The 15267-nt window shown below is 43.8% G+C and overlaps 2 protein-coding genes across 3 annotated transcripts; one reads left to right on the top strand and one right to left on the bottom strand.

The window, feature by feature from the left end:
* The first annotated feature begins 42 nt into the window (after window positions 1–42).
* On the top strand, window positions 43–1518 carry tmem69 (transmembrane protein 69). Of its 2 annotated transcripts, none has more exons than XM_041840131.2 (3): window positions 43–148; window positions 348–397; window positions 502–1518. In XM_041840131.2, the coding sequence occupies exons 2-3, from the start codon at window positions 353–355 to the stop codon at window positions 1207–1209; spliced, it is 753 nt and encodes a 250-aa protein (XP_041696065.1). In that variant the 5' UTR covers window positions 43–148; window positions 348–352; the 3' UTR covers window positions 1210–1518. The 2 variants fall into 2 exon arrangements, with proteins under 2 accessions (XP_041696065.1, XP_041696064.1); XM_041840130.2 differs by having other exon boundaries at window positions 499–1518.
* Window positions 1519–1556: 38 nt separating this feature from the next.
* LOC121533842 (calcium-binding mitochondrial carrier protein SCaMC-1) lies at window positions 1557–14811 on the bottom strand. Its single transcript, XM_041840128.2, has 10 exons — window positions 14283–14811; window positions 12717–12843; window positions 12518–12605; window positions 11493–11604; window positions 6028–6186; window positions 5543–5695; window positions 5243–5350; window positions 4900–5067; window positions 4502–4652; window positions 1557–2432 (listed from the first exon to the last, which is right to left on the bottom strand). The coding sequence occupies exons 1-10, from the start codon at window positions 14460–14462 to the stop codon at window positions 2251–2253; spliced, it is 1428 nt and encodes a 475-aa protein (XP_041696062.1). The 5' UTR covers window positions 14463–14811; the 3' UTR covers window positions 1557–2250.
* Between the last annotated feature and the right edge of the window lie 456 nt (window positions 14812–15267).

Genomic DNA, 15267 nt, shown 5'->3' with positions numbered 1-15267 from the left:
TGTTGTGGAACCAGACTTCTCATAGGTCACTGTACGGACGGAATACATATCCATGCGCACACAAGCCAGCCGGGAGCATATCTGACATACGGGACAGCGGCTTTTTACTTATTTATGACAAACATTTTAATTCCGATTTGAAAAACAAGTAAGAATACAATAATCCGAGATAGTATAGAAATGTTCTCTGCGCAGAGACAGTGATTTGAATGAGACATTAACAATATATGACTTTCTACACAAGCAACTACGTGCGTTAGTTTTTAGCATGCAGAGATTTCAGACATTCAGATAGCACTATGCTATTCGGATTTTGGGCTATTTATTAAAATGTTCTATCTTTTCAGATAAGATGTTGGCTGGTATATTTAGAAGACACATCCTTATTGCTCACAAGGTGAGTTTACCTGTAAGAGGAGACTATAAACATTGTTTCATGTCCATCTACTGATCTTATTTAATCTCTATTTCCATGGATGGCATTGGGGCTCTCCACAGCAGATGTCCTGCCTGTCTGCTGCTGCCTCAGCCAGGGTGTCTGATGCCTCCTATGGTTCCTGTCCCCTGTGGCCTTGCAGGGGCTCCTCGGCCAGGCTGCTCCCTAAAATAAGTGATGCTGTTGGACTTGGTCAATTGAGGACCCAGTACTTCCACAGCTCTGCTGCGAGGCTGAAGAAACGACAACAACCAGAGCCTCCACCCAGAGAGTTGGACCTGCTCCGTTATGACATGAGAGACCTGGGAAAGAGCCCCAAACCAGCGCTGTACCTGGGCCTCTCCGGCCTCATCCCTTTCATCTCTGCTCCGTTCGTCATGGCTGTGACCGAGACCTACCTGCCAGAGGTGGCCTTCGCCCAGGTGGCCTATGGAGCATCTATCTTGTCTTTCCTGGGTGGGGCGCGTTGGGGCTTTGCCATCCCAGAGACTAGCCCGGCCAAGCCAGACTGGATCAACCTGGCCAATAGCGTGGTTCCGTCCCTGTTTGCCTGGCTGGCCATGCTGTTCAGCGACACTATTACCCCAGCAGCTATGATGGTCATCATGGGGCTAGGTATCTCCCTACACTATGACCTGTCTCTGCTGCCCACTTACCCCAGCTGGTTCAAAGCCCTGCGTACTATACTGTCGGTGGTGGCCTTCCTCTCACTGGTGGCCACACTGGTTCTCAAGGGAGTCTACCCAGAGAAGAAGATATTCTCAGAGCAATGAATTCATGCTACAGAGTATAGACACATTTGTAATTGAACATATTTTAAGTGTGAATGGAAAGATATCTAAAAGGGCAAAGAGTGTGTTTGTGATGGGATATGTTTGATTGTGTTATTTATGGTTCTTAAAAAAGGCTGACTGATACTGAAAGTGTATCCTTTAGGCTCTGGTTCTGGCAAAACTGTAATGAGCAGGTGGTACGTTTCAGACATCTGCTTTATATCGATGTGGTGTGTCAGTGTCATGCATTATTATTGCAGATAATAAAACAACGGCGTGGCGGCGTGACCAGCCTCAGCCTACAATGAATTAATGTGTGAAAGGCTTGAAAGAATGGACTCAGCACATCTTTGTATTAAAATATTTACTTTTTATTTTATTTTACACAGGAGTATCTAATTTAACAAAACTTTGGAAAAAAGGCAAGACAAATTAGATGGATGGACAGGCCCACAGGTCAGAGATCTGAACAAATCACACAATAAGGCACATACTCCTTTTTCATGGACCCAAAATGTGCAAAACAACATTTGCATGACTCTGCCTTCCAACAAGACAGGAGCCATCTTCTATTTCACCCTGACACTCAAATTTAGAACGCAACCCTAATTCCCCCAGAATGTTTTATTTTATTTCTCCAGTAACTGACCTTGTCTAGTGTGTTATGTAAAAATAATATATAACTATCTCAGGTTTGTGCATCTCAGGTGAAACATCTTACCTCTATCTTTCTTTGGTAACTGGGTATACTTGGGGAAACTTGGAATACGTAAACCACCATAGTGTTTGACTGATGACCATTCAGACTGCCTTGGGAAGTTTGTGTGCGTGGTTGTAATAAAAAAGGTCCCAAGACAATGGACTAACACCCTAGCAACAGCTAGATTGAGTCCAGGTTTTGGTGGAACAGGTAAACAGTTATTTTTATTTCACATGCAATTTCCCCCAACAAATGTCACTGAAAATATGGAGGGAAATGGTTTCAAATAATCTGACTGACACACATATGTGAACCCACACACACTAATACAATTCCACTCCTCACTTAGAGATGCCCAGCCCAGTCCTCATGTACTCGTACACCACATAGCTGATACTGACAGCTGGGATGACTTTCATGAAGTTGGGCAGGATTCCACGGTACAGTCCAAAGAATCCTTCTTTCTCCAAGATCTTCTTCACCAGATGATTCATGGTCATCTGCTCCGAGCCCTCGATGGATGCTGAGAGAAAAGGGAAAGATAGGGAGGAAATTAAGTTGGTATTACCATGGACTAATTTGACATGTTAAATCAATCAAGAGTTGTTGCTACAGTTATAAATTTTGAAGACTTCGGTTTAGTGGATATAATTCAGTCAGTCATCTTGGCCATGATAATACATCATGTTTGAGACCGGAGTGGGATTTTGTTTTTCTCTCAACGTGGTCTCAGAGTATTTCGTTTTCTGTACATAAATCCGAAACACTCCATTTAGTATGATATTTTACGTTTCGTATGGTATGTATTAATTTGTGGATGTCCTGTTCCGAATTTAAATTCGTACAATATGTTATGAATTCCAATTTGAGGCTAACGTTAGCTAGGCTAGGGGTTAGGGTTAAGACGTTGATATGAAGAGTGTTTGATCCAATATTATAAAGATTGTAAATTGTATGAGAGAGCGAGGAAAGCCATGTGTTCGTAGTATCACGAGTGAGTACTAGAGGGTCGGTGTGCCAAGATAGATTGGGGGGCCACTGGTGCTAATCTTAGGAATGGTGCGTGATGAAATGTCATGACTAGTGTGCCACACGAAACCAAGGAAAGGAATGATATGGGCGTAGTTGAGTGACAACTCAATTATGGTTAGCAACTGGATAAGACAAAAGTAGACTGGAAGAGCACTATATAGGCTGAGAGAGAGTCTATGTAATTCCGTTACATGATAAGAGGCAAAGCACATTCATCTTATTATGTGATCCAGTACTGAATAAATGTAGAGTCAAACTTCCATCTGAGTGTCTGCTGCTTTCTCTTACATCCTGCACTTATTCATACCCGAAACTCATCATAACAGACGTCCGCATGCTTTCTAGCTGAAACAGTTTGGAAGTGTTTCTGCATATATTATGACGACATGTTGATGTTTTTATTCGTTTTGGACTTAGTAAGGGATTTTTCGGCTGTTCGGGCACACACATTTTTTCTCAAGGCCAGCCGAAGTTCAGGAGTTTAAGTGTACGCCCCTTCGTCCGTCAACTGTAGGGATTCTTTGTTGTCATTCAACGAGAGACGACTCGTTTTCATGCACATTTTTAAATTGAGAAATACTGCACCAAACATCTTAGATGTAAAATTGCGCAACTAAGATCTCCTTTGCCAAAAAGTCCAAATTAATGACAGATTTCTTGAGTTATCTTAGATTAATTCTGACTATTTTGAGGAAGTGTATACTGGCTATGGCATCTCAAAATGGCCAAACAGTACTATTGCCGCTTTGTTCTCATTTTTTTAAGCGAAGGTCTTTTAAGGGAGTATGCGAGCACACTCGTTCGGTTCGCCTAGCCGACTTCGGCTAGCTGCCAGCCGAACTGAAGCTTGCTGATGCCTTTAGGGGTTAAGGATAGGTTTAAGGTTAGGAGTTAGGTTAAAAGGTTAGGGTTAGGTTCAAGGGTTAGGGGAAGGGTTAGCTAACATGCTAAGTAAATTAGTTGCAAACTAGCTTCAAGTAGTAACTAGTTTCAAAGTTGCTAATTAGCTAAAATGCTAAAGTTGTCCATGATGAGATTCAAACACGCAACCTGTGGGTTGCTAGACATTTGCGTTATCCATCCATCCATCCATCCATCCATCCATCCATCCATCCATCCATCCATCCATCCATCCATCCATCCATCCATCCATCCATCCATCCATCCTCCTTTTGCTTTAAGTAACCTTCTGTCTTATGTAACCATACCATAGGAGCGTTGGGCCAGTAACCGAAAGGTTGCTGGATCGAATCCCCGAGCTGACAAGGTAAAACTCTGTCATTCTGCCCGAGCAAGGCAGTTAACCCACTGTTCCACGGGCACCAAAGACGTGGATGTCGATTAAGGCAGCCCTCCGCACCTCTCTGATTCAGAGGGGTTGGGTTAAATGTGGAAGACACATTTCAGTTGAATGCATTCAGTTGTACAACTGACTAGGTATCCCCCTTTCCCTTACTATGTTACGTCTAGTCTATGAGACCAGTCTGTTTCAATATGTGACAGTGTTGTAACACTTTGTGCAGTCACAGGTTTGGGTTTTGAGTGATCTCTGAGGTTTACCTGCTGCCTGCATCCTGGTTCGGATCAGAGCCAGGGGATAACTGGCCAGCTGGCCACAGGTGCTGGAGATGGTACCACAGGCCAACAGCACCAGGATCCCAGGATTAGCTGTGTCTTTGGCATAACGGGCCAGCCACGCATTCTTCAGACTCTGAGGTAAGAAGGGGTAGAGTAGAGCACAAAGAGAGAGTCAGGAATCATGATTAGGCCAAGAGGTCACAATCACCTACATTTACTGGTAAAACTGGGTTGACATCTTCAAAGGTTTCTGCTGTATAACCAACAACCAAAGAAGTACAACACCATACAGCACACATAGATCTGGGACCAGACTACATCAATGACTTGTCCAAAACCTTAAAAAACGGTTTTATCCAGTTAGAAATGTTTGGACACACCTCGTACACTGCCAGGTCTATCCCAGCATATGGAATGATGCCCAGGATGTTTGGAACGTAGCCCTTATAGAAGGCCTTCACTCCCTCCTTCTTCAGGATCTTCTTGGCACAGTCAAACATTCCTGAGTACTGTCCAGTCTTCCTCAGCGTAAGCCTTGTCTTCATTACCTAAAAGGACAAAGTAAAAAGAGACTTTAGCTGGTTATAAAACTACACCGAATATATTCTCTCTCTGCGCTCCCCTCTTCTCCTTCCCGCTCATGTTTATCCCCATTTCTTTATCTCTCTACTCCCCTCCACTTCTCTCTCCTCCCATTCCCTTTCACTCGCATCCTCTCCTCACCTCCATGGGGTAGATGGCCGTCTGAGCGGAGGCCCCGGCCAGTGATCCAGCAATGAACCTCTCGTGGGTCTGGACCTTCCCTCCCTCTGACGACAGCATCTTCTTATACTGCCAAGAGGAACAGAGCCAGCAAAGTGAAACTGTGCTGATGGCCCAGAGACATACAGAATACAATTACAGTAGACATAATGCCCGGTCTATGTGGCTACATGGTTAACCAGATAAGAAAAAAGTAACTCGAAATAGATCTGATCCACAGGTCTTAAAAACAACAAAGATAGAATTTTGATTGTTTCTCACCTGTTCGTAGGCCATGAACTTGATGGCAGTCTCAGGGGCGATCTTCAGGACGTTGGTCCCGTTGCCCCTCCACAGGGAGCTGACACCCCCCTCCTTTATCATCTGCTTGAAGCCCCCTACCAGACTGATCTTATTGGTCTTGGAACCGTGCACCTGAGAAAGAGAAATCACAGATAATCAGGGTTCGAATTACACATTGACTCTTGTGGGTGCCAAATACCTCTTGGTGCCTGTTGTCGGTATCATTTGTGGGGGGCACATTGATATTTCAATTATTGTGAGGGCCACCTCCTTAGCTCCCTGTAATTCGATCCCTGCAGGTAGGATCTCCCCATGTCCTCCAAGCATCACAAGAAAGGTAAATTAATTTGATATGGTCTTCACATTTACTGTATACTGCATCTAACTTTACCAAGAAGGACATACACAATACATTTCTTGGACTATGCTTAATAGAGTTATGCATGTTGGCCCACAGTACATACCTGCATGAACACCTTCATCCTGTCCAGAGGGGCGGTGCCTGTCCGAGAGACCGCCCCAGCCATGGCGCCGGCTGCCAGCTGTTTCCACCACACACCTGTTGTCTTCTCCTCCTCTGTGAACTCATCAGGGATGGTGAGGCTGTCCCCAATATCCAGCACCTATCACAATACACAGAAACACATGCATACTGTTAACGAATATAGCCAACATTTTGAAACACTGAGTTTGCCCCCAATAAAGTCTTAGCACGCTTGTTCTCACGCACCCCCAATCAATACTATTGATTTGCAGGTCGAAGAAATAAGTAGTTCATTCAAAAACATTTTTTACCAGTAGCCTACACAAAAATGCAATTATACATCGCATAAAATGCATATTAATGCATAAAACTATAGAAGCGCGTGACGTGGAACAGGTTTAATTCTAGGCCGACAACAACATTGAGTGGAAAGACGGTTGCGCCTCCATACTAAACTTGATTCGATCCATTTTGGTTCAAAGTGTGCTGAAATATTCTAGTAGCGAATTAAAATATATGTGGGTCTGGGAGTAGCAGAGCGCATTGGTCGGAAAAGCGCGGGAAAAAAGAACGCACATCGAAAGAGCGCCAAGCAGAACAAATGCTGATAACATTTGATCATTAATATTTTGATGAATGATGAGACGATGGAGGATCAGTTATGAGCAGCAAGATCAGCTTCATCAAAAGCAACAGGGTGACCCACATGTAAAGGAGATGGGGCCTATTTGATCACATCTCACTAAGATCTTTAAGTCCCACTCCCTAATTACATCCGTCCTTCACCAGAGACCTGAACCCCACAACACCAGCACTGCACAGCAACAAACCCTTTCACCTCCCAAGACCTGTGACATAACACCAGAGGGGTATACTAGCAGGATCAATGAATTAGTCAGCTAACTTTGATGAACAACCTGAAATAACTATAGATTTTTTGGTTCAGTAGAAAGCTAAACTTAGATATGTGTTTGTGGTTGTTGAGACAATGAGAATATGCCCATTTCAAGCTTATCTTTCAAAAAATTCAGAACATGTAGGAAAGTTAGCTGGCTAACTCCTTGATCCAGCTTTGTAGTATACCTCTCAGTACTGCCCAAACACCCTGACCAATCATAACCTCACGCCAACCTTGAACCTAATCCTACCGAACCCTTGATGTTTTACCTTGGCCTAATTCTCACTTTATGTAACATGGTGTGTCTATGTGTGTGTCTACATGGATGCCACTGATGCCAATTACAGCGTATTAGCTCAACATTGCAAAACACTCATTTAACAAAATGGTACAACGGAAACAAATGTCCCATTTCAACAATTACATACCAGTATATTATTACTGTGGTATAATTGTGTTATTATCGTGACAGCAGATTGCTCCAATTTTCGAAGACAAAAATGACTGCCTTCAATGTAATGCAAATTCAATACACTATTTTCAATACAACAACAAAAACAAAACAACTCAGAAGACAACTCTGGATGCAGTAATAAACATAATCAACAGATGTCTATGGGCTTCCATAAGTAAAGGCATCTCACTATAATAATAATTCGCCACCAAAAACATATACAAACCAAATAATTCATCGGCATACTGACTTCCAGGTCCAATACGATCTCCTCAGTGCTCAGTGTTGGTAAAGAAAGATACTTTATCATGGACAAAATAAAGTCTAAATTCACTTAATAGAGGACGGAGGAGTGAACCTACCATAGAATTAGGAATTTGTAATTTAATAGGATCTCTATGGAACCTACCACCTCAATCTCCACCTCACAGATATTTCCATCATCCTCAAAATCAATAATGAACCACTTTTCTTTGGGATGCTGCAGCAGTGCCATGTCGCCCCAGCCCGAATCTGAGCCGTGATACTGATCCTGGTACTGGTCGGTCTGTCGGTTCAGAGCCATGCAATAGCCAGTTGTATGTACTGGGCCAGCCAGTCAATGTCCCAGTGGCACTGTAGCCTACTTCCGCCCCAATAACAACCAGATAAAACCCTCCTCTGGTCCTATCCCGCCCAGACTCACATCACATTGACTTCCTTACCTCCCACACCGTCCCAAGCCACTAACAAGCTAATCCCCTCCTAGGACAGCCTTAAATTAGCTTACCGTAGCCTAGCTTAGCTAAGTCATGCAGGTTTATTCAACATCTCTCTCTTGGGTGGATGAATGGGCAGAGGATCCAATGTCAAAGGTTACCAGTCACTGGCATTGACCGGATCTGTTTGAGTGTTGTTGTGTTGGCTTACATGCAATGCATCAGTATTACATTTCATTAAGGAAAATTGTATTAATTGATTGGTACAGTGCACTTTGACAGTTTGCAGGTGCTTCCCAATAAAATATAAAATTGGCAGATTCAATAACCTATTCAATCTAAATAACAGCTATAAAACTTGACAGTGTGAATTGACTATGAGGTTCTTGGAGTGGTTGATGTTCTTATTGTTCAGGAAGTCCTAGTTTCAGAACTTTGGTCGAGAATCCAGATTCTAGGACAGGGCTCTCCAACCCTGTTCCTGGAGTTACCCTCCTGTAGGGTTTCGCTGCAACCCCAGTTGTAACTAACCTGATTCAGCTTATCAACCAGCTAATTATTAGAATCATGTGTGCTAGATTAGGGTTGGAACAAAATCCTACAAGACGGTAGCATTCAAGGAACAGGGTTGGAGAGCCCTGTTGTAGGACATGAGGATATCAAAATATTCAGCAATAAAAACTGCACCCCCAGGTTGCACTGCCACATGACCTGTCAGTTTGTTGACTGTTCCTTCCTCTACTGTGACTGGCTAGTTCTCTCCACATCACTGTCTGTCTTTCATTCAGGAGCCAATACTCCCCTATACATGAGCGTGTAAACAGAAGACAAAGCCTATTACTTCACCTCTATCTCTCCTTCTCTCCCTCCCTCTCTCCTTCCCTCCCTCCCTCCCTCCCTCTCTCCTTCCCTCCCTCCCTCCCTCCCTCCCTCCCTCCTTTGCCTGTTTCTTGACTGACTCTTGACTCCGTCTGATTCCATTGACATAAAGAGGAACCATGTCATTACACAAGTCCTGGGACATCTCCAGAACCAGCAGGGAAGGAACTCTTATGCACAACTCTCCCCTCTACTGTCTGTCAAACGGTTGTGAAGGGCAGACATTGCACTGTCCTTATGTAATGACAGTTGTAGCACTGTTACAACAATAGTTACTCTATTCAAGCAAGTGTATCTGATTGTGATATTGTTGAGCTCATTTGTCACATGCGCCGACTACAACAGGTGTAGACTTTACTGTGAAATGCTTTCTTACGAGCCCTTTCCCAGCAATGCAGTTAAAAAGTAAGTAAGTTAGCAAATAAAAATAGAAAAATAGTAACACAATAAAAACAATAACGAGGCTATATACCAGGAGTACAGGTACCGAGTCAATGTGCAGGGGTATGAGGTAGTTGAGGTAATATGTACATGTAGGTAGGGGTAAAAGTGACTAGGCAATCAGGATAGATAATAAACAGAGTAGCTGCAGCATATTTGAAGAGTGTGAAAGTGTGTGTATGTGTGTGGCGTCAATATGCATGTGTGAGTGTGTTTTGTGTGTGTGAGCATGTGTAGTGTGTGTGTGTGTGTGTGTAGGAGTGTCAGTGTAAGTATGTGTGAGTGTGTTGGTAGAGTCCAGTGAGTGTGCATTAGAGTCTGTGTAAGGGAGTCAGTGCAAAAAATGGTCAATGCAAATAGTCCGGGTAGCCATTTGATTAACTGTTCAGCAGGGGTAGAAGCTGTTCAGGTGCCTTTTGGTCCCAGACTTGGCACTCCGGTACCGCTTGCCATGCGGTAGCAGAGAGAACAGTCTATGGCTTGGGTGGCTGGGGTCTTTGACAATTTTCCGGGCCTTCCTCTGACACCGTCTGGTATTGAGATCCAGGATGGCAGGGAGCTCGGCCCCAATGATGTACTGGGCCGTCCGCACCACCCTCTGTAGCACCTTGCGATCGAGGGCGGTGCAGTTGCCATACCAAGCGATGATGCAGCCAGTTAAGATGCTCTCAATGGTGCAGTTGTAGTTTTAAGGATCTTTTCAACATTCTGAGGGGGAAGAGGCACTGTCGCGGCTTCTTCACGACTGAGCTGGTGTGAGAGGACCATGTTAAGTCTTTGGTGATGTGGACACCGAGGAACTTGAAGCTCTCGACCCGCTCCAGTACAGCCCCACTGATGTTTCCTGTAGTCCACGATCAGCTCCTTTGTCTTGCTAATGTTGAAGGAGAGGTTATTGTCCTGGCACCACACGGCCAGGTCTCTGACCGTTGTGTCGTCAGCAAACTTAATAATGGTTTTGGAGTCGTGCGTGGCCACACAGTCATTGGTGAACAGGGAGTACAGGAGGGGACTAAGCACACACCCCTGAGGGGCCCCCGTGTTGAGGGTAGCGTGGCAGATGTGTTGTTCCCTACCCTCACCACCTGGGGGCGGCCCGTCAGAAAGTCCAGGATCAAGTTGCAGAGGGATGTGTTCAGTCCCAGGGTACCGAGCTTGGTAATGAGCTTTGAGGGGACTATGGTGTTGAACGCTGAGCTGTAGTCAATAAACAGCATTCTCACATAGGTATTCCTCTTGTCCAGGTGGGAGAGAGCAGTGTGGAGTGCAATAGAGATTGCGTCATCTGGGGATCTGTTGGGGTGGTATGCGAATTAGAGTGGGCCCAGGGTGTCTGGGTTGATGATGTTGATGTGTGCCATGAACAGTCTTTCAAAGCATTTCATGGTTACAGATGTGAGTGCTACGGGATGATAGTCGTTTAGGCAGGTTACCTTTGAGTTCTTGGTGGTCTGCTTGAAACATGTTGGGATTACAGATTGGCACAAGGAGATGCTGAAAATGTCTGTGAAGACACTTGCCAGCTGGTCTGGGCATGCTCTGAGAATGTGCCCTGGTATTCTGTCTGGCCCAGCGGCCTTGCGAGTGTTAACCTGTTTAAAAGTCTTACTCACATCGGCCATGGAGAGCGAGATCAAACAGTCGTCCGGGACAGCAGGGGCTCTCATGCCTGGCTCAGTGTTGTTTGCCTCGACGCGAGCATAGAAGGCATTCAAGCTCGTCTGGGAGGTTTGCGTCACTGGGCAACTCACGGCTGCGTTTCCCTTTGTAATCCGTAATAGTCTGCAAACCCTGCCACATCTGACGAGGGTTAGAGCCGGTGTAGTATAATTCTCTTTGTCCTATATTGACCTTTTCCATGTTTGATGGCTCGTCGGAGGTCGTAGCAGGCTTTCTTGCAAGCGTACATGTCCCGTTCCTTGAAAGCGACCCTACTGTTGACTCCGATGTAACAGGTTGTAGTGATGTGTAGGACAACTCAGCAAGTACACACTCCCAAACAGAGACAAACAAACTCAGTCACACAAACATGCAATCCCTGTCTCTCTCTTTCACACACACACACACACACTCACCGTGGAGTGCTTCCAATAGCGGATAATGTCCTGCAGGTTGGTGGCAGTGTTGAAGAGGAAGTGTTCCCTCCATTCATTCCAGTCCACAGTCATGGTTCCATCCACATCAATTCTGCAGGACAGAGAGACAGAAGGGAGACACTGTCATTGGGTCAGTACAATGGGGAAAAATAACAATAATGGTGCAGCAAATAGAGGACATTCAAGTATTGGTTGTGTATTTTGGATTTACTCCAACAAAGTGTAAGAAGGAGAGCGAACATTTTTGTTTTATTTTGCAGACTGCAAAACAACTAGTGGATTTAGGATAGAAAATGACACTGATATTTCTCAGCTGCCATCTCAAATCCCAACCTGGTTTAACTCCTGATAAGTTCACGGCTGCACTTCCGCTGAGAGCAGACAGCAGCCACAATAATCAATAAGTAAATGAGATTACTGATCCATGCTGTACTTTACTGGAGACCTGCTCTCCCTGCCCATCCCTCTCTCTCCTTCCACTTATCTCTCCAGTATTCATTAGACAAAAAGTGTGTCAGTCTATCTGACTGCTTTGGTTATGGAAATTAACACTCTCTGTCGTGCCCTGTCCTGTAGTAACCCTTCCAACTCAAATATAATCTATTTAAATAATATAATATTAATGATGTCAACACAGCAAAGAAACTACACATACATGTAATGGCTACTTTCTGATTTTCATTCTAGGTGTTTATTATCCCCCCTCCCCCCAGTCAGGGGCTGTATTAATGTTATCAGCTCCACCGCAGCAGGAGGCTAGAGTGAAACCATGCAGGGGTCCCCGCCCATCACAACCAGAGGATAGTGAAAGTGCCAGGCCCAACATAAACATTCAATGACTGAGAACAACCACAGAGTGAGCTCAGATAACATGCTGGAGTGGATATACTGTATCATCAAAATAAATATATGCCCAATGTGGGTTGTTTAACAGCTGATGTCGCCATGACACCAGACAACAAACTTGATACATGTGACAGTGAGATATATGACTGAGGGCTTACGTCTGAAGGATCTTCTCGGCCTCTTCCTTGCTGATGTCCATCCCCAGGTCGGCAAGGGACTGCTTTATCTCCATATAGTCAATGCGTCCTGTAGGAAAAAACTATGCCATGAGATAAAATATAGAATAATTTACATTGAATCAAATAATTTACTGTATTTTAAGTATTGATATATTGTAGTGGGGGTAGCCTAATATACCGTCATTGTTTTTATCCAGGCTCTTGAACGTCAGCATCAGTTTCTTCTCATGTTCCTTCAGGTACTTGGAGAACTCATTGATGTCAAGACCCTCGTCGTTGTCCTGGTCTCCAGATGAAACTATTTTCTGGGAATAATAAAACAAAAACACATTTACAATCCACCACCATTGTACATTTTCTTAGTGTAGACATTCCTAGCTTGAAATAATAATTGTAAAATCTCTCCAAAACCTTTACATTAAACACTTTCAATGGAGAGTGGCAGTTGGCTGCTCGACCTTCAGCTGGACTATTGTGCCACCTACTGTTTTCTTTATAGAAAACATTGAGGATTCATTGGATTTACAGGGATGGTGTACTGTAGACTGTATGACCAAATCAATGTAATGGGGTCAAAGTGTAATGGGGTCAAAGTGCATTGGTGTGTTGCCTCACCCAGGGATGGGCTACCTGACTTGAAATTATGCTTGTAGGCTATACAGGCACTGAGCAGATTATCTAATCTATATGTCATCTCAACTCCCATACAACAGGGGATAGGGCATTCATATCATTATGTATCAAGGATGAACTGATGCTGACCCTCGTGAATGAGTGTTTTAGGAGTTGCCTTTCACTTTTCTGTGCAAACAGATAAATGAAAAGTCATAAGGCTGTGACTGGGAGCAAACTAAGGATCGCAGGAATGCCATATTTGACCTTTAAAGGTGTGGCCTTATCCTTAGTCGCACCCTGACAATAAAGCCTTGCCTTTCCTGTTTCAACTTTTGAAGCTACAGGCAAAATTCCCTCTAACAATTCCCTTTCCTTGCAGCGTTCAGCAGGCTACCTGGTACTATATGACAGGTCCAGGTGTTATCTATATGTATATGGAAATAAATATGGAAATGTTAAGATACTGAGTCTTATCAAGAACCAACCTCCTCAGTCATATCTAGCGAAATTATGACATGGGATGCCCATGTGCTTTGCTCTCTTTATGATATAAGATAGGTGTAATACAGTAAACGGATTGTTTAATGGTAATCCAAGATGCAAGATATGCAGTACTTCAAGTAAGCTACCTGCTGCCCCTAGTGGTTAGAGTGTTGGTCCAATAACCAAAAGGTTGCTGGTTCGAATCCCGAGCCGACACTTAACACTAATTGCTCCTGTAAGTCGCTCTGGATAAGAGCATCTGCTAAATGACAACAACAAAAATGACTAGACTAGAATACATTTCAATTTGTATAGCTTAGTAAGTAAAACCTGTCACTGGTTGCAATGCCACATTTGCTTGGCATCTGTCAACACTATTAGCCCATGGGAGGGGCTACAGCCATCATATTGTGTAGATCTAACTTGCTCTACACAATAATGTCCATTTGACACTAAAATAACACGTTTTTTTGGTCATATATTTGCTTGGCATCTGTCATCACTATTTGCCCATGGGAGGGGCTACAACCATCATATTGTGTAGATCTATAAATTGCTCTACACAATAATGTCATTTTGACACTAAAATAACACTTTTTTTTGTCATATAGACAGTCTATCTGATCACATGTAAAATGCTATTTACCTGCGCGTCTCCTTTCCCGAAAGCAATGCCCAAAGCAGAGAGGCCCTCCTTGAGTTCTGCAACATCCACTTTCCCATCTTTGTTGGCATCTAATTTCTCAAATAATTCTTCATAAGTCTTCGCAGCGTCACTGGCACAATATGAATCTGTAAACACGAGTTTTCTTATGACTTGATACATTATTGCAGTTGTCCAAAAATCGGCAGTATCCAAAAATCAACGGAGATACTCGAAAAACTCGACAGGATAATGAATACAGGAGACTGCGGAGAAAAACTGGAAGAGCAATTGCGTGCCACTGCCAACTATGGTTTGAGCCTGAGACGGAAGAGGAAGCGAGACATCTAACTCCCTCATTTTTTCTAGTTACATTACAGTCAATGAACTAAGCGGACCAGACCCAGCTGCTATTGCATTGATGTCTGAGGGAGAACCACCCCGTTAAGCAGACCGGAACTTACAGTTTCTTTCAACGGTAAACGGCCTGAGTGAACTGTCTTCAATAATCCACCATCTTTGTTTGAGCTTCAAGAGGACTTCCGCGATTTGCAGCCTAGAAAATACTTGTCATAATTCAGTAGCATTCACTGATCAACAATAATTTATGTTAACATCTATTTAACTACTTTCAGATAGAATAACTCCTGGTAGGATAAACTGTCTGGAAAAAACGGTGGGACTTGAGACTGCTTCTTTCATTTCATTTTGGATGGACACACCCTAGTGTAAACAAGTAGGCTAGTCTATTCTAGCAGTGTGTCTTCCCCAAGTCTCTACATTACTCCCTGCTGCTTGTGCCCCTCTGGAAGCGTGTGGATTCCCCAGTAAAGCCTACAGATATGCTGTTTTACTCTGCCATAGCAATAGGAAGGAAAGTTCGACAAATTAGTTTGTTTACGGTCTCTGGCTGAATTCCCCTCCTTATAAACCACCCTCCTCCCCCATCGCCACGTTTCTATTAGTCATCTGAATAATAATATGCCCA

The sequence above is a fragment of the Coregonus clupeaformis genome, chromosome 20 (assembly GCF_020615455.1).
Source record: "Coregonus clupeaformis isolate EN_2021a chromosome 20, ASM2061545v1, whole genome shotgun sequence".
In the NCBI taxonomy this organism is placed as follows: domain Eukaryota; kingdom Metazoa; phylum Chordata; class Actinopteri; order Salmoniformes; family Salmonidae; genus Coregonus; species Coregonus clupeaformis.
This window is presented reverse-complemented; position numbering and strand designations above follow the sequence as displayed.

Bases quoted from the DNA above. Each gene is read 5' to 3' on its own strand.
- tmem69 (XM_041840130.2), top strand. From the start codon at position 353: ATGTTGGCTGGTATATTTAGAAGACACATCCTTATTGCTCACAAG. The intron at 398-498 runs GTGAGTTTACCT...GGCTCTCCACAG, and splicing joins ACATCCTTATTGCTCACAAG to CAGATGTCCTGCCTGTCTGC.
- LOC121533842 (XM_041840128.2), bottom strand. From the start codon at position 14,462: ATGTATCAAGTCATAAGAAAACTCGTGTTTACAGATTCATATTGTGCC. The intron at 12,606-12,716 runs GTATATTAGGCT...TTTTTCCTACAG, and splicing joins CCTGGATAAAAACAATGACG to GACGCATTGACTATATGGAG. The intron at 2,433-4,501 runs GTAAACCTCAGA...CTTTTCTCTCAG, and splicing joins AACCAGGATGCAGGCAGCAG to CATCCATCGAGGGCTCGGAG.